General features: G+C 44.0%; 1 protein-coding gene across 1 annotated transcript in view; it reads right to left on the reverse strand.

Annotated features, from left to right (window-relative positions):
* LOC116431772 (zwei Ig domain protein zig-8) overlaps positions 1-21,579 on the reverse strand; it is a 46,452-nt gene extending 24,873 nt beyond the window's left edge. Inside the window, exon 1 of the mRNA XM_076365626.1 lies at positions 20,351-21,579. Within this exon, the coding sequence (XP_076221741.1) occupies positions 20,351-20,411 (61 nt within the window). The 5' untranslated portion in view covers positions 20,412-21,579. The remainder of the gene's footprint in view (positions 1-20,350) is intronic.
* Positions 21,580-23,174: the final 1,595 nt, after the last annotated feature.

The following is a 23,174-nucleotide window of genomic DNA, read 5'->3' on the forward strand; positions in this document are numbered from 1 at the left end:
TAAGAGAAGACATTAGTTTGTACTGAACCTTAGCTTCTTTAAATCATTTAGGAGAGTTTTATTTCGCGCAAGCATTCGCTATATAATTATAACAATACATAACTGAAACTTTAATTTCATTAAATTGTCTGAAATTCAAATTAAACTGCAGAATCACAGAAATACGTTTTATACTATTTTTATCACTGAAATATACCATACATACTGCGTTACGCCTTATTGTAAATTTCTCTGCTCTAATCTCGAACTGACCAATCACACTAATCTCAGTGCACGATCCGCACGCTGAGTCACTAGTTACCCATGTGAGACGTTGCATGACCCACGCAGTGTCCGGTCCCTAACACGTTTAACGACGAAGGAATTAAACCTGTTACAACCTGAATAGCCAATCACCCGCGAGCGGTTGTTGCGCGCAAAAGCCTTTCCCTTTGATGTCTCACGAGGCGCAGATAGCACCGCGTCGCGTTTCGTCGCGTCGTTGATCTCCGGTTCCCGAGTCACCCGCTCGTGGAGGGTTGCGAGAAGAATTCTCGAAAGAACGGGTGAAGGTAGAGAGGACCCTTAAACGCATCTAGCTGAATAAGTTGTTGGAGGACGCGCGAGATGGCAAGAATGGAGGACAGGCCTGGCCGTTCTCAATAGGAACAGCGCATACAAAATGCCTATAGCTCACTCTCCACGGCGAAGCGTAACAGCCGCGGGATGTAGTTATAGCCGGAAGGAAGATTGGATGGAATTAGATTAGATCAGAGCTCATTACGCTTCGGCTTAAGAGTGAATTAGCCGGAGAACGGGTCGGCCGAGGGATCCCCGCGCCGTGGAAAAGCGTCCACGCGACGCCGCAGGGGTGGCCCGTATCGCTCTACCGTTGTTTTTCTCGTAATCCGTCAACGGAGGGGCGCAGAAGGAAAGTCCGATACACCGTGTCCCTTGAAAATGCGTATGCAGCCGCGTTATAAATATACATGAACCATGTCTCGACCCCTCGACCCGGTGTGCCGGCCATGCTAATTTCTCGGCATGCATTGCCGTGTGAGTTAGTTTTTCAATCGCGCCACGAGAATACCCGTTGCGAGTAATAGAAGACAACTGCGCCGATGTATATGATTAGGATTAATTTGTTGATCGTTGTAATGGCTTTTAGGAGTTTGGTACAGTGTTTTCTTAGGAGTAGGTTGTTGTCGGTTTGGTTCTTTGGTTGATCAATGCTAGTTTGTTCTATTAAGAGTACCACTGTTATAGCGCTGTTAATATTACTTGTTCTGTCGTAGAAAGGATGACTGATATTAAAATGATATTACTAATGATTGCTTCGTATATCTTCAATGTTTCAATTGATTTCAAGCATTTCGGAAGCAACAGTCGTCGGAGACGATCGTTGTACTGGACTATTTATGAAAATTAATTTTTTTTAAAATGTTATCTCACACGGTGTGTATATGAAAATTACGTTCACGCAGTTTTGGAAAAGAAGCAAACGGAAACGTGCAAACGCAGCCGGTAATGTGCATAGCCAGCGAAAAGGTACACGGTACGTATGTGTCTTACGAAGCCATTAATTCGGCCCCGAATGTGTATTTGCCCGAAGGCAGAAACTCTATACAAGGAACCCGGGATTATAAGCGGCAAGAAGTTCGCGCCGTTAATTGCTTTTCTCCCTCCGCCCCATTACTGCCGCGGCGACCGCGTTATTTAAACGCGGCGAGCGATCAGTAGAATAGCAATATAATAAATCCGTCGCGCGCGCCTAGCAGGGGGACATCTCTAGATATTTTATGCGCTTTACCACGGCCACGGTTTAATTAATTCTGTAGTTGCGACTAAGCCCCAAGAGCTTATAACGAGCTTTTCCCTGCATTCCGGGGACTGCTCTTTGGTTTCCACGGAACTCCGCCGTCTGTCTACTCTTGGTTCCCGTGTATCGACTTCCAAGCGCGCGCCGTGTCGGCAACATATTGCGCCGCCTGACGTTGCGCCCCCCTCGCCTGTCAGACCGCTGCTGGATTTTGCGGCGAGACAATTAATAGGTTCCATTCGATTTTCCGCAGATCAAATAATTTGATTAAAATTAGACGCTCCGTATAACTCTAGGTAAACTGTAGAAACTCAATTACCAAATTGGTATTTAGGGATTTAAGAATGAATTGTTGGTTCACCATTGTTTCTAGGTGACTCCGTCTGATCCTTATTTTATTGAAAATTACGGAAAAAATACTATTTCGTTAATGGTAGAGATAAGGTGCGGTGTAGAAGGAAAGTAGAGGTGTCTAGAATGCATCCATAAGCTGTGTATTTCATCGGCATAAGCCGACATATTAAATTGCTGATTCGTAAAGCATCGTAGCCGCAGGATCCTATTTGATAGAATCGGGGTCACGACAAAGAACGTAGACTCTCCTCGAGGCACGCACAATTTACCCACAGCATTCCCATTTATCTCGGGAGACTTGTGGTAAGCTGACTTTCCTTTAGAAGCTCATCAATATTTATAGACATGCGATAGCTATATAATGTTATGGCCTATCTAAGCGGGGTAACTTATAGAGTCGTTTTAGAACCTGTGTAAATATTCTTCGGGCTTATAGAGCGGATTATACACAGGACGGTTTGATATTATTAATATACCTAAAGGAAGGTGAACCTTTCAGCATGAATAAATTCATATTACTCGATCCAAAGACATCGCGAGTCTCTGTTTAACTATTCCTTCACTGAATTCGCGTAATGATCTATTAACACTGCAAAAATATCATCGTACCATTTTTCGCTATAAATTCCCATTATTTACCACTGCAAAACGATAAAAAAATATTCTTTTCCAATATTATACGAAATTAAGGCTATAATATTTTCAATAGTTCCTAACTAAATGCTCCAACTCGCATGTTTAACGGTTTCCAATATTGAAACGGATTTGGTTCATCGAAAATTCATCTGATAATACAAAAGATCGATCGAGCAACCAACCAACACTTGCCAAACGAATTTCCAAAGCAATCCAGGATATCTCGAAATCGTGTATAAAAGTAACATTTCGTTATTTTCTTTGACGATTTTCTGATAGTATTGTCTCGGAAGCATGCGTGGACTGCACAAGCTATAAAGTCGAGGCTCGCGATCGAGAATTCAAAGGCGAATAACTGGTCGGATTATCGTCGCCTACCAAAAGAGCTCCGATGATCCCGTGAAATTGTTTTCGAACGTTTTCGAACGTTTTCGGGGACCCTAGAACACCCGACGCGGTATCGAAGAATCTCGCCGCGGGCGGCACGGTCTGAATAGATATTCGTTTATTCAAATGGCTGGTGTTTGTGATCTCCGCATCGAATATCCGAACAGCGAGGGGTGTACCGTGAATACGGGACCCGTATACTGTGTATCATCGCGGTGAGGAAACTCGCACAGTGACGAATCCACAATGGAGTTTTAGAAACTGGAATCTCTTTTCGAGTCATCAATTTTTGAAAACATTTAAAACTCTGAAATACAATTTGATTCGTGCAAAATAAAAACGAATATTTCGCCGGAAGTGTCTATATTAATGTCTATTGTTTGTACCTTTATGTCAATAAAATGACTTTTGAAAGTAGAGTTTCTTGACGAGCCTGTCAGAGGTTCGCATAAACGAAAAATATATTTCATCGAACATTCAAAATTTAAATATGTTTATTATCACTGTTATTTTATTTTATTTGTTCTTGTTATTATAATATTTTTAATAGTTTCGAATATGTGATGTGCACGAAACTATTAAGTGACCAGTGTAGAAGAATTTAAAAATATTGTATGACAGCAGACAAGATGTTGGGTTCTCCATTGGACGCGTATCAACGTAATTGCCGAGAATGATTGACCGCGTCGGGATGTACCTTACGGTCGTTGAATTACCCCGGCTAATGGAAAGTGACGATAAATCCTCGCGAAAATAGAATTACTCCCGCGGCCTACTATGATAAACTGCGATGACAATTTCCAATGACCTTATGCCCGTGCTGCCAGAGGAAAAATGGGGATCCATTCGTTTCCACGCATTTAGGAAGGAGCGAATGTTTCTCGAAATGTATTAGCTCCTACGCTTGGAGTAAAATTTGCTGAATGAAGCGGTCTTATTTCTTTTGCGCTATAATCTTTGCGCTAACATTGGAAAGTGGAAAAGGTGGAAAATCGTGTTGCAGAGCGTACTCTATCTACGTAGCGTACCATAATACGTAGGCACAAGTTTAAGTCCGAATTCAGGACAATCCTTATTCGAATAATACGTCTATAATAATTTGGAATGGTTCATAATGTGAATAATAAATGCAGAACCTTTTATTCGAGTAGTAGTCGATCAATTTCTGTTAAGATCTACAGCAACTACACATAAAAAGTTTGAAGCCTTCGCAGAAGATTCAATTAATCATCTCTGTGTACATTGTCTGAGAGAGTAAATTATAATGTACACGGTTACTTCGTCAAGGAATTAGCATAAATAGACGGTAATTAAAGCCCAGCGAGGGTCGAGTGGAGCAAGGTTTCCCAGCCACTCTATCTTCCGAGTGGCCCGACCCGATTGTTTTTTTCTTGTGTTGCAAACATTCGACAAGAGAGACGCGTGTCCTCTCTTGCCAGGCTGGCTGGGCGTTCGAGCAGTTTAATTAGAGAAAAAAGTCGCGCGGGGATGCTGGATAGGACACCGACGAAGAAGAAATTCCCCTATTCATCACAGTGAAAGGGATGTTATCAGCGCTTGGCCGGACAACGGACTTGATAGAGTCGACCGGCCAATCTGTGTCGCATCTCACTTGGAAATTTCCTACATCCCCGCTACACGCTTTGTGTACCAGGAATTGACTGAATAAACTTCCAGAAAAAAAGGACATGAATATGCGGATAAGTAAACACATTATTTTCGTGTCGCTGCCTCTGGAACGTTTGCGTAACTACAATGAAATTAACATTCGTTTGCACTTGTTCTACGAAACTAAATGTCGTGAAAATAATAAAAACAACAAAGGCAAAAATGTTTTCACTGAAAACTTCAGGGTAGTTAATCTAATATGGTGTTTCTTAAGCACAGTTCTATTCTAGGTATATTTGTACCATCCGAATATACTTTTAAAATTCTAGAATAGTTCCCAAATAATACGAATCCTAGTATACTTCCAAAATACTTCTACAATCCAAATATAGTTATAAAACACTTCCAAATCCTAGTATAGTTGTAAACCAGTTCTAAAATCCTAATGCAGGTCCAGAGCAGTTCCAGCATTCCAAATTAACACCAATAACTCAGGCTCCCTAATAGTAATTAATTTTAACGAACACAGACGCTGGGATACTCCATTGAATTTCGCGAAAGATCTGCAAATTCACGGCAAATTATTGCAGCCGGCGGTTAGCCGAAAAGAAAGACGCGCCCCGGGGAACCGTAGAGCGCGGATAGATATTGCAACAGCTGCGGTTATTGCAGTATCATGAAGTGCGCGACGATAGAGACGGCGCATAACATTGTTCCACGGGAATGGCGGAACATTCAGGACGGTTAGCGATACGCCACTTTCTTCGCCGCGATTTCTCGACGTTCCCCGCGCGCTGCGGTGACCGGGGGCCCGAGACAATCGACGGGAACAGGGATCCATTTACACGAATCTTAAGTTTATAGAATTAACTTCGCGAGATCCGCCGCGGTTTCGCCTGCGACTCGAGCGCGTCTTGTTTGAGAGTTGTACGTTTACGAGTAAACAGGTTCCGCTCGGTGGTTAACCGCCCACCGTGCGACTAAGCGTGTTCCGTTCTTGTGCCTTGCGTCTGTTGTTTAAAGTTCTGCCATCGAAGAGACAGGAAGTTTCTGGGGAACGTAGATACAAGTCTAGCCGTATTCGTGCGCCGGATATCGAGCTATTTTCTGATCTTAAACTCTCGCGCGTTTCCCCAGACTGAACTTTATTCATCGATTGTTTGTGTATAAGGGTTCATTGTTATTCTGCACATTGATTATTAAATTAGGTACATTAGCCGTGGAAGCGTATTTGCGGATGTAAACGGCGCGTATTGAAGATATAGATTGAAAATAAATACATGATACGCGACGGAGAATACTTTGCGTAGAAAATTTGCGTGAGAAGTGTTTTGTGTAGGAAATATTTTGCGTCGGAAGTACTCTGCGTAGGAAGTACTCATGCGTAGGAAATAATCTGCGTAGGTTGCTCTAAGTATTTCTGTTCCGAAAGAATTATTTTTATCGAGAAATATAAATATTATCGAGTATTATTAACCAATACCTTATAAATTTATCTCTTTAGGATCGAGGCAGTGGATTGAGAAGAATATATTGATGAGAAAGGCAATTAAATATAAAAATAACGTGTCATTTGTAACGTCCACTAAATTACTCAACTTCAAATTTTGTCTCTTTTTAAGCTATTCTTATCTCTTTAAACACTAGTATAAACGCTAACAATTCTCGCCATCAAATAAAGATTTCCAGCAGACCCACAATCTCCGTGCTTAACAGAACGGTCAATTTCCACGACAATTAATTCGGCCCACCGCAGACACATTCTTTCCCTCGGTCTTCCCGCTTCCGACAACGCTACCAGAATAATCTTTGCGGTGTCTGCGTCCCTAGCGGCGCGTGTCAAAGGTCGGAATTACTTTCGAGTGGAATCCCCTATCCGACGACGTTATTGCCGCACCTTGGCCCAGAGGATTTGCACGCGAATCGCATTGGCGTTTCAGATTAAGGTATTTAAGGGAGCCCGGGCTCCTCCGGTGTCGCTCGTCTCGCCTGTTCTTCGCCGCAATTTCTAGACAGAAAGAGCCGGCGGGAGCCACCGGAGAGACCGCGAGGGAAGCTTCCGGCTTTCATTGGCGATCTGAATATTTAGATCACTCTGGACCTACGGGAGAACCCCTCCAGACGTCCGTTGAAAGATCATTTACCCGTGAGTTATGATCCTGTTTCGGGCTGAGCCCCCTGTTTTCCGGTTTATGATATATTTCGTTGGTTGTCTGTTTATTAGGTTATCCTTCTCACGACGACGCTTAAATCTATTTTCACACACATTTTCGAAAACTTTATCTAATCCGTAGATGACTGTATTTGAGATCTAACTATGTTAGATCTAACGAGAAGATCGAGGTATTTCGTGGCGATACGTTTGAAGAATTAGCGATGAAAAGTTTGTATCTAGAGAGATAGGTATATAAAACTGTATCTACAGAAATTCGTAAATAAAATTCGTGTCTAGAGAAATTGGTAAATGAAAATTTACATTTAGGGAGATTGATTACCGAAAACTTATGTCAAGAGAAATTGATAAACAAAAATTGACATCCAGAGAAATTGGGAAATAATTGAAAAATTCATTTAGAAATACACTCTTCGAATTTCCTCGTAACTAATAATAAACACACAATGCGTCGTTGCACAGAAAACGATTAACACACCAACCCCCTAATCTCCGGCGATCGTTCTGCCTACGCGCGACGCTGAATCAAACAACAGCCACTAACAGTTTACTCCCGTTTCATGAAAAGATCGAACGCGCACGATAGCGGCTTGTACTGCGCGGACCTCATTTGCAGCCGCGGCGAGATCAGATTTATTCGAGTACACGCGAAGTACATGACGCGGAGCTGAATGAAACCGACCGAGAGTACATTATTACAGCGTCAAGAAGAAAAAGAGCGGGAGTCGATTAATCTCTTTCCTTGGGGGCGCAACCACGCGAGAATGAATAAGTTCTATCCGACTTCCTTGGCCGAGAAATTGCCCAGGAAGGAACGAATTAATCCGCGCAATAAAGGAACTCGCAGGGCTAATCGCGGCCGCACCGGAGAGAAATGAATACAAGCTGTTCTTTTCAGCCGTGCAACCGTTAACTGTCCCGGCCTGGGTCACGGTGCGTATTTAGCGTAAATCAAAGAATTAACCGTCCGTGGCCCTGCGTCGAGGTACACTCGACATCCAATTTGTTCGAATAACTAAGCTGGTTATCAATGTTTCCTATTATTATTCGCAACATCTCAATCACATCGTATATCAGTAAAATTTTGATACTCCACGGATGTCCTCAAATCAATCAATAGACCAAAAACTTCGGAAACTACAAGCGTTTCTATCACAATTCCACTTGTTAAAATTACTTCGTAATTAATAATTCACTAGAAACAAAAAAAAATTCCGTATTCATCCATATCCATTTTTAACTTCAACGCTTAACGATTGACAGTACAAAAATACTACTTCATTTGAACTTAAGAGAATCGAGCGACATTTATTTCTGTTAACGTTCGTCGAAGATCTTCTTCACGAGTCGGACACGATATCGTATGACATGGGGTTAAACGGGGCCAACTCGGTGCAACCAGTTCGAGAGATCGGTCTCGAGCCGACCAAGCTCGTAAAGCTCCCGCGGTTCGATAAATAAGTTCGATAAAGCGGTTTCCTTATCTTTCAAATAGGCAATGTAATTTAATCACGCGGGGGCGGTCGCGTGACCGCATCATAGATTTGTCTCCGGCGGCGGCCGGGGTACGGAGCTATGCGACCCGCGTTATTTTTTCTCGTCGACGCAGATTGCAGGAAATAAATAGCCGCCGTGTACGCGTACGTGGCCTGCCCGCATAACTTTCGCGCGGCCGCCGCCGCCGCGACGGGGATGATTTGTGGATGGGAACAAGACGCGAGCAAAACGACGGGAATATTGATATATAACGCGACCGCGATAACTTCCGCCCGGTTGTTTCAATTTTTAAACGAGACCGCGACCCGAATCTCGCCGGACTACGTCGGACTCTGCGCTTGTTAGAACCACGGTAATGGTTTCATTAAAATTCCCTTCGGCGTGGACATCGAAGCACAATAATATATTTTATTTGCGTTTGCTTGTTTACGGAGATTGCCGGATTTTACGGGGTGTTCTCGGAATAATAAAATCGCGAACGCAACGCGGATATTGGGACACGAAATGATGTTGCGATTCAACTACTTTTTTGGAAAGTTTTTAATGCTGTTAGTGTATTCATTTAATGTTTTGAAATGTTATTTATTCTTAGAATATAATATGTTTATAGAGTAATAACTTGGACGACCATGCAGATGTTATCTTGAAGTCAGACGAATATCTCGAGAAAAACTCACGAAAAATAGCTTAAGAAAAATGCAGCGAGGATGGGGTGATTTGGGAACCTAAGAGAAAGTTCTGTTAGTGTTTGAGTGTTTTCCAAATTTAATGTAAAAATCCTCGATTAAGTCATGTACGGCACAAGTGTCTTTACTATATATGGTGACGTTATTGTTCATTGAATGTTATTAGATTAAAAGCGATACTTTTGGGGTGTTTTCCTGCATGATAAAATAGGTTGAAAATATACGATGTAATTTTCTCATAGGAGACTTCGCTTTCGTGACAATTTGCTTCGGAAGTTTCCTTCTCACGCGAGCGTTAGTGACATTCTAAGGTTAGTAAAATTCTGTGACACCATTATTTCAAAGATCGAGTGTTGTATACAAAGATTATATTGTATAGTTTTCAATTATTTCTTCACATGGAACCACTACTCGTTTGTTGTATCTGGATTATAGAAACTTTCCCTACGCGTTTTGTTAAGATTTACTGGTATAGGATCAAAAAGACACCCCAGACCCTTAGAAAGCGTTAGGAGATTAAGAAAAGTCGGGAGGGTTGCCTACCCCTTGGTTTATGATTTGTTTGACGACGATCTTTCCAAGGGGTACTTTATTCTCAATAAATCTCTGACAGAAAGAGCAACCAAATATTCATCGTAACTGGAAAATGATATTTCCGACCAATTTGTGTAAACATTATTCATATTTGATTTTATTTATAGCCGCACTACGATAAAAGCCACAACATTATAAATTAGCTAACATCATGAATCTTCCGAAATTGAAAAGTTTCTGTAAAAAAATACTGTAAGCGTGAAAACTGAACAATTTTCTTTTAACATCGTTATCTTGTACTATAAAATTTAAACACAGTTCTCCTTTTGTAAGAAGTCATTACCATCGATACTCATACATAACACTAACGACATTGTACTGTCAAAGATACCGATTGTCTTCCTAAGAAATTCGATGTTGACACAACATTTTCTATAAATATTTTTCAGTTAAAAGGTGAAACACCATCCTTCGAGCACTTACTAAATCTCGGTAAAACAATTCCACCCCATTAAATTTCCGTTTCACACGCCTTCAGAACCAGTTTACGGTAATTTTTCGGACCGAGATAGGGCGGGTTCCGTTCCACCGGAGCTTAAAACGCCCAAGGGAGTAAGAAGGATTTTCGTGGTAACAATTTATGCTAATTACGACCGGGACACGCATAGGGGAAAGCATCTCCACAGAGGGAAAGAAGGAGACGGGCGTTCGACGCGGTTGGAAGCCGGATAACGCTACACGGAGTTATCATAACTGGGCCACATGCATCGCTAAAACGTTTATGCATTCAATGAAAGTCAACGAGGTACGTTCCTATTAAACCACTGTTCCAGTGAACGAAAGGTCGGGAAAATTTCTGGCGAACTCGTTACGGATTTCTGTCGCCGTCAAAGAATTTTATTAAAATGCGTTTGCCCCACGAATGCTCGTTCGCCTCCTATTCCGATAAAATTGAAGTCCAAACGAGCATTCGTTCGTTCCCGGCAGATGATGCTTTATTCTATAAACTGACTTTATAAACAAATGCTTCATTCACCGAATATTTTCGAATGCTCGACGAGTGAATGCTTGATTTTAGAAACAAACGCTTAAATGAAGTAGAATAAATCGTCCATTGTATATGATACAATATACATTGTATAAGCTACATTGATAAATGTAGCTTGGTTGCCATTCGCGGGAAATAAAATGAAAATTTTCGGAAAGCCATTTAAATGAAAATTCATTCGATTGTAAACGTATTACGGGTTCCTCTCGCTGTCGAAAGATTCGTTTAGCAAGCAGCGACATAATTCTACCGGGAAATAAGATATTTCAAGAAATAAATAATCGTAATAACAGGAATCGCGTTATCGAAACGATGTTCGGCCAATAGCGCGGCAGGTTTTCTATACTTTTCCAAGAACTCGCGATCAGAGATGAATCCGTTTTCGGACGGCGGATTATGTTCGCGGGATAATAAAACGGTGAATAGCCTCGCAGGAAAGGTAAATTAAATCCGTCGGTTCCGGTCGGTTGAAAAGCTAAAAATCAACCGGAAAATTTGAATAACAACGAACCGGCCGCTTTTGTAATTTATTTGGTCGAACAACGGCGCCCGGCGCCGCGTTATTTGTCCCGTTGCCGCTCGAAAGTTCCGCTCGCTTGGCAATTATACCAGGGTAACGTGCAAACAAGTTTACCGCGACGGTGGACCATGGTGTTCGGTTCATTCAAAAAAACACCGAAGAATAGCATAGAACGCTCGTAGAGCTATCGATCACTTGAAATAAATGTCGTTACACTTTTCAAACGGGTTACCGAAAAAATTGCGACACGGTGTGAAACAAGGTTTGAATGGCAAATAAAAGTGAGCTTATACTTTCCAAAGGAAATTGAATACTGCTGATGAATTTTCAACACCTTAAAGCACAAGTTTTCTTAATATGCAGTCAAATTAACGAGTTTCAAGTTAAACATCTATTGGTGTTGTTTCAATTCGATTATCAACATGTAATTGTTAACCACAACGCAATTCACCGAATCGATACCGTTAGCCCTACCTACAAAAGAACTCTCCGAACGAAATAATTAGAAACCGAGGATTCCATCTCGTACGTGCTCCGAATGCATTGATCAACGATCGGCGTCGAATTCCATTGAGAGAATCATTATTGAAAACACGTGGACAATAACATCAATAATAGGGATGCCTCCATAATAAATAGCTGGATAGTAATCACGGCAGGGCGTGTGGTTAATAGGGGCCGCGTAAAAAATCTCCGAGAACGATAAATCACCGTATCGTCGCGGAGTGGCAGTCCGTTGATCGTCGTCGAGGGCTGGCGCGCACTGGCACGCACGTCCTCGCGATTTATCGGCGCATAAGCTGCGCCGTATCGGCTCTATTAGACCCGTTAACGATCACGGATCAGATTTCATTGCTTCTTCCTTCCAAACGAGTTGCCCCTCCATTGGGCTGAGCGGATGAAAAGGAAAAGAGGCGAAGACAAGCGGGGTCAAAAGAGAGCAAAAGGAGAGAGGGTCGCCGGGGGTAGTAGCCGGAGATAAAAGCAATTAATTAAGGCTCGAAACCTCTCTCTCAGTCCTTCTTTCTCGCGCGTCCATCCTATTTACCCCTTGCCTTTCTCTCCGCCGCCTTTTTCTCTTATTTCCTCACTCCGTCTCTCTCGTTCTAGCGCGAATCCAGCTGGCGAAGGTCGATTCTAGGCGCGGTCGCAACGCCGTGAAAACGCGCCGACGACACTTCCGTATCCATTATGGGACAAGTGGGCCACGTCACGAAATAATAGAACGGCCATGATTTGGTGAGGTTATCGTCACCCGTCACGTGACACGGAAATGCAGCTCCGCACTGACGCAAGCTCTCCCCCGCGTTTAAGCGGGTCGAGGGTACTCGCGTTTAGGCTCGTAATTAAAACACGCCGGAACTTAATGTTTCCTAGTCGCCGAGAGTTTTCGAGTATCAGGCCCCGCAGGTGTCAGCTTTGGGAACGACTCGCGACGTTGGTATTCCGAGTGATTTGTCCGGTGAAAGTTTTGATTTCGCACCTGGAGAGTTCGTGTGGGAGTATTTTAATTGTTGGTGATCTTTCAAAGTTTCCTAGTCCGAATTTGAATCTTGAACTGCGTATTGATACTGTTGGTACTTTGGACGTAATTAAGTTTAGAGGAGTTTGTTTATTGTATTAACGCGTCTATTGTAACGAAATTGTTTGCAATTCGTCGTGATGCGATGCTTTTTAAAAAATTTCGTAATGGGGCTGAACGAGTTCATGCTTCAGCAATTGCGAACGTAAAAGTACATCATATTGCAGGCTGATTATCACTTTGACATAAAATTATTACCTCTCAAAAAGCATTCGGTTTCACCGAAACGAAGGAAATCACGGGCTACAGAAGTATTAATATTCGTCGCAACGGCGAGTTAAATTTAAAAGCGCAAAAATTAAAATTTCCGTCATGTTTTCAAAATGACCGGTTCAATTACCATTAGCCCTTGTGCCAGTGTTCACGTTAATTTGACGCGAAATGCATATCTCACCCTCGGCATTTTTTACCTCGTACAAAATTCGTGGAAAAATGTCACGTAATGAATTTGCATATATTTCAATATAATTATAAATTATTACGTTCCGTTAATCTAGCTTTAATCTCGATACACGTGCACAAGAGGTAACATTAATGCAACTTTAATAATGATTTCAGATTTTAAACAATCTCGCGTACCATAAATATCGAAAATCCTCGTTCTGGCCTTGCAATTCCCCAAGAACTATAATTATTTAGCCATCCAATAATTAACAATAATTTCAACAATTTCACTAAAACTATTTACAATATTAATTAATTATCCTATGATTATATTAACGAACAGCATATTGCTGCCGAAGACATTCAGAGTCGAGGATTCTTAAGATACACAGAACCTCGAGGAAGCTAAATTATAAATATATCGAATTCTTAAAAGAACAGACAAAGGAAAGAAGAAAAATAGAACCATATATCACTTCTTTCTTCTACAAACTAAATTATCTAGTTTCAATTTCATTTTCCAAACATCAAAGTCTGATGTCACCAAAACGACGTCATTCGCGCTCAAATAACGCTGCCTAATTTGACCCGCTTCCTTTCAAACACCTTCCGTCTATCAACTCGCCTAAATACACGAAGTAAAGAAGAACCTCCGCAGCATAACCCAAAATTAAGCTAGTATTCCTCTATACTAATAAAGCGGGTCCCGTTTCACCCCCGCGGCGAACAAAAAGGAACGGTTCCCCGGTATCAAAAACCCGACCGTAGCTCCGAGGTTCCAGCGATAAACGGTGAAGCCCGGGCGACTCGCGGGGCGTGAAAATAATTACCGGCCACTTTATTCTCATTCGTCTGTCCGAGTACCTTCGGGCTGGGAGACGAGGGCCGAAAGAAGAGATCCGGCGCGGTAACGAGCCGCGCCCCGGGCCACGGGGTGCAACTCGGGACAAACTCTTCGGCGTGGAAGTGGCAGCGTTTTATTATAGCGAAAAGTTATTTCAAGGTTCGTCATACTTTCCGGGTTCCGTTGGTTGCTGGTTCGGAAAGGCCTGGGTTAGGGTGTGAGGAGGGAAAACTAGGAGAGGATAAAACGATTCCGCAGAAATCCAGTTTCCCCCCAAAGTTTCGAAGCGCCGCGGACCGGCAGAAGCTTATTTTAAAATAATATAGTCCCGAGGATCGAGCTGCCACGCGAAATTTCCGATCGAGCCGGCGAGTATCAAATTAGGGTCGTCTAATGGAGAAAAGTCGCGCGACGGAACGATCGGACGGCCGTCGAGAAAGTTGCTCGGCTCGCACGTTTTTCATGACCCGCCCCTCTCGTTCGACGTCCAGAACTTTCCTCGCAATGGACTTACGACGTAATTAAGTCGACTCGTCGCGTCGCTGGGAGTTACCACGCCCGTTGCGAACGAATGAATCGTTCCGTCTCGTCTAGGCGATTTCCATCTCGCGGGTGGTGCCCGGTCCCCTTCTTGCGGGCGATTTTATTGTCCTTGGGCCGTCCCACGGCGAAAAACGTCCGCCGCGCGCGCCGCTCGGGGAAACGGTGGAGACAAAGTAATAGAATTCGGCGACGGATACGGTCGTGGAAACGGGTTTCGACGTTTTTGCCCCGCGCCGTTCCCGGGAAAGTGAAACGAAGTCCCCGGCCCGTTTCCATTTCGCTAATTCCCGTAATGACCTCTTTTTTCCTCTTAGCTCGGCGCTCGAGCGGACGAATGAAAATCATTCCTCACCGTAGATTTACCTCCTACCCGTGGACAATGCCGTGCGGAGCACCCGGCGAAACGAGCGGACCGTTATTTTGAACGGGAATTACGCTGGCGAAGAATGTGCACTTTTACCGTTCCCTCGGACCGTTGTCGGGCGGAGGCGCCTTCGTTCCCTCACGATTATAGGGAAGAAGTGGGTCTTTCGAAATTGCAGGGTCAATTGGAACATATTTCCTATGAAATTATCGGTTGTCATTAATCAGTCGTTTACCTGTGAGGAGCGGGGAAACGTTAATCACTGGATGCTCAGAACTTAGTGCTTAGGGTCTATGAGAGGTTTAAGGTCTAGGAAAGTGGGTCAAGGAAACGATGTTAGAATAATGTTTGTTGACTCCTAGTAGTATATCTAGGAGAAATATAAAGCCAAATGCGAGAGGGCTTAGTGTCTACGAAAATCTCAACATTGCCTTGGAAATATGATCTATCTTTAGCAGGCATAATTCCGTGACTATCAATGAGTAAGAGTCTGCCGCAAGCAAAGTGGTCACAATGCTTTTCCAAAATGAAATCCCACGTAAATCTTGAATTAACGCAGACAATGCCGTTCACGGGGCAAACAGATTCCAACAACCAAAGACGCGTTACTGTACTTTCTCCAAATTGAATCCCGCATTAATCTCGAATTAACGAGGATAACGTTCCAACTGCGTACGAATTACGAACCGGAACACCTAGAGAGGCGTTGCCGAGCTTCCGTGAAATTGAATCCGGCATAAATCAGCCGATCTCTCTCGTCGGAGGGAATTATAACGCTTCGATTCGATGCGGGAGTAGTCGCGATCGTCCTCCCGCACCATGAAGCCGAGCGACGGGCGCGGGATAGTCCAATTTATCATCCAGATAAAGGAATCACGCCGGTTCCTTCTCCGTCGACCGAGTTCGATAGCGTGCACCGAAACCCACGAAACTCGGCGGCGACGAAGCGAAGCAATAAGATAAGATTCCCAAAAGTTCCAGGTTAGCTCGGGGTGGTTCGCGAGCGAGCCTGCTAAGGGACGAAGGGGCGAGGGGCCGGGAAAACGGCGGAAGTCGCTCGGAGACGGCTCACGCAACAACGCCGGACGGTTATCGCAGCGGATGCCCGGTGTCCATGGATCGTCTAACCGGAAAAAGTGAACGGATCCCGGTATCGAGCGAATATTTAAATTCCCAGTCGGTCATTAAGGATGAGTAATAACGGCATTAACGAGCCCGCAAACCGTTTACGGCCGGTCGTTGGCAGAATTTCAATCGTTCCGGTAACACGAAACTATCAACGAAACTCGCCCGCCGCGGCGTCCGGAGCTTCCAATTTGCACTTCGGCGTTGCTGCCGAGTGCCCGAAAAATCTGAGCGTTTCGCTGGATGTAATTTCCATTCGAATTGAAAAAAGACTCTGCCTCGGCCAGACCACCTTCCTCCGGCTTCGGTGGAGATAGAAGGACGCCGGGCAATTTGAGGATTTATTTTCCGCGCCGTTCTAATAACTGCGCGAGAAAGACGTTCCATTTGCTGCGCCCGGTTCGCTCCACCCTCTAACTTTCTAGCTTCCCGCCGTTACTTCGTGACAGTCCGATGTCTAGCGTTATAAATCGTCGATTTCATTTATCATGTCCACCGGTATGGCACGGTGCACGGGAAAGGACGAGTCGTTATTTATACGCAAGAGGCGTTGATATCAATGTGTATGCATACAACGAATCCATGATCTTCTCGCAAACGAAGTTGAAGAAAGTCTCGGAGAAAGAAATTTTTTATTCGGAGGAAACAAATGCTTTCGTTGAATAACAACGACGAAGCGCAAGGCTTACGCGAATCTTCAAAAATAGTCGAAACTTTCCGAGCAGCCAAACGTTATTCCCGCGGGATGAATATCCACTCGCATTGTTTCAAATCGGATAGCGTAGCGGACACGAAGGTAACGGCATTCATAAAACGACGACGGATTTTATAACGACCATTAGCATAAACTTTATTGCTGCGTCGACGTTGTCGGCGTTGTTGCAACACTGTGTACCGCGCTGTCTACGATTCAACCAAGTGACCCCGATGACGTCCGCCGGGTATCGCCGGCAGGTAGCTACGACCGGCCTGGTGCTCGGATGTAAATGAGACAAGCGCTCGTAATTAACACGCGAGCACCGGTGAAATAATATTTTGCGATTAATTGTAAGTGAGGTCGAACGCACAACCCGTATCCGCGTGTCGGGTTTAACACGTTGAATACCGTAGAAGTCACCGTTCATCCCGACCTAAATCAAATTACGGTAATTAATTGACTGAACGTTTGTAATTCCGAGGTTTCTCTGTATTATAGGTAATATTAAATAAATGGTGACATGTAGCAAGATAAATGAGGGAAGGGAAATTACACGATTCAGTTGGCCTTTTTCATATAATGTAAACTGTTCTGCTACTATAAATGCTTTGTCTTCGAAGTAAACAGAATATTCCTTTGGATTCTCTTAAATTATTGAAAATTAACCAATTTCACGAGTATAACGCGAATAAAATAGACAATGGGTTAACTCTACTACGATCCTCAGTTTATCTGTACACATAACGTATCATTGAAAAGTTAAAATTCCTAGTTATAATCCTCTAGTCTAGTTGTAATTTTCTCGTTCTGTCGCCAAATTGAAAAACACCCCTAACATAGTGATCACGCGAATATATTATAAATGATCCAACAAATAAATTGGTGATGAGTAAAAGTAGATGTGATTGGGTCAAATAGCTCCCAAGAACACAGTAAAATCAAATAATTTACTTCTATCACATTTTTAAATATTTCTATTATATTCGTACACCAGGTACGTATATTTTCTTTCACGAAACTGTCCGACGTTCAACGCGGTAACGGTGCCAGAGACGGATCGCCTCGCCACGGCTGTCGATCTTTACTCCTCCCATGGAACGGCGAGATTAATGAAACGGAAGGATCGACGCAATCGGTCAGAGTAATTTTCGTCGATAAAAATAACGAGCGCGCGGCGAAATGTGTCAGTGGGTCGTCGTTTCGGTGCACGCTCGCAATTTGGGGTCGTTACTTCCACGGCGTTCAACCCTTGAATGAACGCGACGGTAACGATCGCTTTAGCGAACGATTAAAAGAATCGGTTCGTACGTCTTAACGACGACCGAGCCCACCAACGTGACGTGGTGGGGGTTTAGAACGCGGGAATCATTCAAGATAGCAGAACGATGCGCTAAAACTAGGGAAGGCGAACTCGCCGGAACGAGTATATCCCAGGAAACTTGGTATTCCCACAAGAGTCGTCTGTACCTCGGCGCGCGCGGTTTAATTTGTCCCATTTCAAACGCGTTACCACACGACGCGTTATACAAATAACTTAGCAGTTTCCGCACTTCAACGAAGCTCTCCGAAATTAATGCGAACTACGAGATGATAAGCTTCATAATACATTAATCATCAAGATCATCACCGATTAGAATAATTCTGCGCACTTTTATAAATAATCTCAATTAATAATTCCTCCAACAAACTCCGGAAATAAATTCAATCTGTCCACTACGAAGTATGAAATATTTTCATGAAACTGTCTCAAGATTACAATCAGGTGGCTTATACAGATTTCATTAATTTAGAAGGTTTACTTCTAAATTAACCTCAGTTACTGTATACTAACTACAAAGCAAAGATTTGCCGATTCTTAAACATTCCGCGTGATGACAATTCTATTCCACATGCGAACATCTATCGGCTTTCGACGAGCAGCAAAAATCCCCGGTGGTTCTATAGAATACGCGTATGTAGGACCCCGAAGTCGGCCGTTCCGTAAAATATTGAGATTATTTAGATTGAGCGTCCGCCCATTCATGAATACGGGATGAACGTGTCACGGACAGGAGGCAAGAATGCCGGGTGATAGATTAACGCGGGCCGAAACGATCGAATCCCTCGGGCAGGTGTGCCGTTGCGCGAACAAGGGAGCCGCGATCTTCGGTCGGCCGTGACGCGACACGGCGGCGGAAGTTCCGCGGCTGGAAATCGCGTGGTCCCGAGACAAGCGTTTAATTTACCGGAGCAAACTTGGCGCCGCGAACAAAGTCAGCCGCGGGCGTGTGTAGCGTCGAACGAAATTGCCAAAGTTGTTCGCCTAGAACGACAATGGCGTAAACGAGGTGTAAAGTCGTGGTATACGTAGCGTTGTCCCAGGGCGACGACGGCGGCGACGGCGGCGGCAGCGACTAGGTAGGCGCGTTTCATTTTCGTGGCGTTCTGACGCGCGAGCTTGGTAATTAGTTTGCGTGGTCGATATTAACGGGCCTTCGTGTAACAGACGACCACCGTGTCGCGTTTCACGGCGGAAAGAAAAACCATTCTGCCTCTCGCTCGTTCCTTTCGCTCGCTTTCTAGTCTGCCGCCCCCTCCGACGCCCTCCGTGTATCATTCCCGAGGCAGGGCCACAGGCGACTGACTTATGAATAATGCATACGATAAATTCGCGTCGCACGCACGCATGCACGACGGTAATTCCATTAGCTGTACCATTTTGCCGCTCGATAGCTGCTACGTTCTCGATCGAATAACTCCTCACGGTCCGTCTGTCGCCATCAAACGGGGATTCTGGCCCGATTGTTACGCGGACCCCCAAATGTCACCGGTCGTTACCTCCGCTTGGTCACGGATTTCCAAGACGGCGGCCGCGTGTCGGTTGGCGGTCGCGGACGTGCCTGTTCCGCGTACGATCAAAGATACGGTGGGATCCTTGTTTGGATAATTACTGTCGTCTTTGAAAATCTCGGTCTCTTATTAACTGGTCGAGAAGTAAGTGATCCTACTTTTTCAGTTTTTCTTAATGTCGAGTAGGTGATTATCGGTGTAGGGTATAAGGTTTGAACTTTGCGAGTTTGTTAAGCTTGCAGTATCTTAGAAGTGCTGTTAGGTAAAAAATGAAGAACACGAAGAAGTTTCTTAGTGGAAGCTTTAAACCTTTATGTGAAAAGCGATGTTAAAGTATTATCGGTTCCATTATCTAACAATTCACTTATTCCTTCCACTATGTCATACAAACAATTTAAATGTATCACATTCGAGTGTAGCTCAAGAGTCAATACACTGAGCAGTAGTTGATTAAAGATACCCGTAATTTCTTTACAATTCCTGTCATCTAACGAATGTATCTACAGCGAATTATACACGTTCCCCCTATCCCCCATTCAAATCGGTAATAAAAATTACTCTCACATAATTCCAGAAACTCAATCCATTATCATGAATCCGAATACACAACGTCTCAACGATTCCTTGACAATTGTAAGTTCAATCACCGCGGTTGCTCCAAATTCTAATCCCACCCGTAAAGTTCATCTTGATCAACACCCCGAAGACGCTATATCCAAGAGTGGTCGTATCGATAATTACCTTCAGTACACATGAAGAGTATGGCAGCAATGGAGAGCCTCGCCTGCCACCTCAAAGCCATGTCCGCAATTGTTTGATGGCGCGTTCACTTTGGTACCCGAAGCGATTCACATCCTCTTCACTGGACCAACGACGCACCGCCCCACGCACTGACACTAGCGTACCCGTACACAACGGCGGGAAAATCCTTACCTCGATCGCGTTGCCATCGCGTCCGAACCGGCAACCAACGTTCACCGAGATCCCGAGGCTCGGCCGGGCATCAATCGAGTCGATCGGATCAGCCCGAGCTCGTTCACTTGATCATCACGGGTGCCGTTCTACCATAATCCATGAACAATCCCTAGAACCTCCGAACACTGCTCACAGAGTTCGATAGAACGGTACCAGCCTGTGCCTGGAGCAAACACTTGTATACGTGTCACTGGTAAATCGAGTCGATCGTCACAGAGGCAGGCTCGCTGAACTTGATTCGTTGAACTCTTCGATCGGTCTCCGAGGAGTCCCGATCTTCCGCTACTAGCTAGGCACTAGATCTCCCGATGTCTTCTTCCGAAAACAGTCTATCGAGACAATTGTTTTCAGACCATAGCTACTCACTGAAACAAGTAGCCGACACTATAACCACGACACCCGAATGTGTTAAACGTTTTTCCTCGAATATTCAACGCCAAGATCACAGTAAGTCGAAAATTGTCCCGTGCTATGTATTATCCTCCAACGCCGGAGAGAATTCGAAACGAGATCAGGGTCCGCCGCATCTACAGGCCGCGAGGGTCTCTTCAAAGTCTCCACTCTGGCACGGAAGACTTAGTCAGCGTTCCAGTGTCAACAGATCGCTGCAGCGTTTCAGGGACAGGCTATGATTCCGCTGTCCTCGCGCCGGCCCTGTTCAGGGCTCCGGGCGACCCTCTTCCCGACATGTCCTCACGTGCTCGAATCGCTCCGCCTAGAACCACCGATCTCGATCCACTTGTCCGCGGCACACTGAACAATCGTTCGCACTGTTCACACAATAGGAGAAGGTGGTTGTGTTGCGGGGTGGATGATCGAAGATTTCATCCCCGTTTTATAGCGATCACGGTTTAGAGAAGCGGGTTTTTCGATAATTTCTTTTACTTTTTTTCTTTTCTCTCAGCGAGAACCTTGCGTCTTTGTGCGCGACATATCGTATATAGGACGACGCGACACGCACCACGTCTTGATTCGGTGGCAGATTTACCCTGACTGGGGAGATTCTCGGCCGTAGGAGCATGCGCGCTTCCGATCCACCTCCTGCTGATGGTGGAAACGCGCAGAGGGTCCACGAACAGGGTCCGCGCACACGTAAGGTCCTCCGGACACACAGAGTACCGCGGCACACCTACGCGGACACCGACGAAACTCCGCTCACCTACACCAAAGAGCCAAGCTTCGCGTAGTCCTCGGGGTAGCCCGCGTCCGCCGCGACCGTACGGCACTCTGTGTCACGAGCAGAAAGTGTGGCAGACCGTGCGACGAGTACGGAATCGGGATATGGGATCGACGATGCCGCTCACTTTTGAGCTGGTATCGGGATTCGGTTCGACACGTTCAACCGATCTACTAGATGATCGGTTGTTGGGAAGCATCGCGAACCGTGGACTACTTGACTGTCCGCTAATTTGGTAATGTGATGGTTTTTGAAGGGTTGTACCGTGTCGAACATGGACACATGGTATTTTGATAATTTAACCCTTTGCGGACGAAGATACTCTGAAACATACAAAACCTTCAACAGATGAAGCTAAATTGTATATCATTTACTCGAACAATAGAAAAATAGGAAACCACGTGCTGATCTCTTGCTATTCGAGTAATCGAATCATTTGTTTACCACTTAGTCTTCCAAATATGAAAATTTCGTCTCGCCGAAATGTCGACATTCGTGCGTAAAGAGTTAATTGTTGAAAATTGTTTTTGACCTCAGAGCATTAACCCTTTCCTGTATGATTTAATCGTTTAGTCGCATGACGAGTGTGACTCGTCATTGTACGGTTTGTCACGGAAAATTAATGACAAGCTATACTCGTCATTTCACCGTAAGGGGTTAATGTCTTGTCAAAGTAACTGTTGTAGCTGTTTATGTATGCGGGACAAGTGTTTATTGGTTGTGTAGAGTTTAATGATCTAGGGTTAAGGCTAATTCAGTTTTAATTGACATTTAGCGACCAATAATTGGTCGATGAGAATTTTTGAATTTTGCTTTGGTAATGATGATTACCATAGTGAAGTAACTTCTGAGGTTCTTGTTTAAAAGAATTCTTAAGCTACATATCTTATATGGGACACTCAAAAATTTTTATTATAATCAGTGTATAAGAAATCATAATATTCATTTGTGTATTTCGCGGGTAGAAATTAAATTTATTTACTTGGTTGTTTTAGGGGAAGGAAATTCAGTTCGCGTACTTATCAATTCCAGGAGGTAGGAATTGAACTTTTTTCGGCCGGCAATGAATAGAAATCACTGGGCTTCCGTTATTTTCATAAGTACATACGTACATAATGTATCACGGCGTATATGCACTTCGGAACGAGAGTAGATTACGATCGGTATAAGTGAGATTGTGTGTATGTATGCAAATTGAATTACTTTTATGGTACGATTTATGGAAACGGAAATTAAATGGAAATGTATTTCCTGTATTAAAGGCTATATTTACTTCGCATATTAAACGACACGATACAATTCTCATCTGCTTCGACCTTAAACTTATCATCGCGAGGATTTACACTACAATCGAATGTTACAATCCTTCAATATTGTCAGTCGTACAAGTTCCTACCAATTTTTCTCTTACAA

Source organism: Nomia melanderi, chromosome 3 (assembly GCF_051020985.1).
Source record: "Nomia melanderi isolate GNS246 chromosome 3, iyNomMela1, whole genome shotgun sequence".
NCBI classification, from domain to species: domain Eukaryota; kingdom Metazoa; phylum Arthropoda; class Insecta; order Hymenoptera; family Halictidae; genus Nomia; species Nomia melanderi.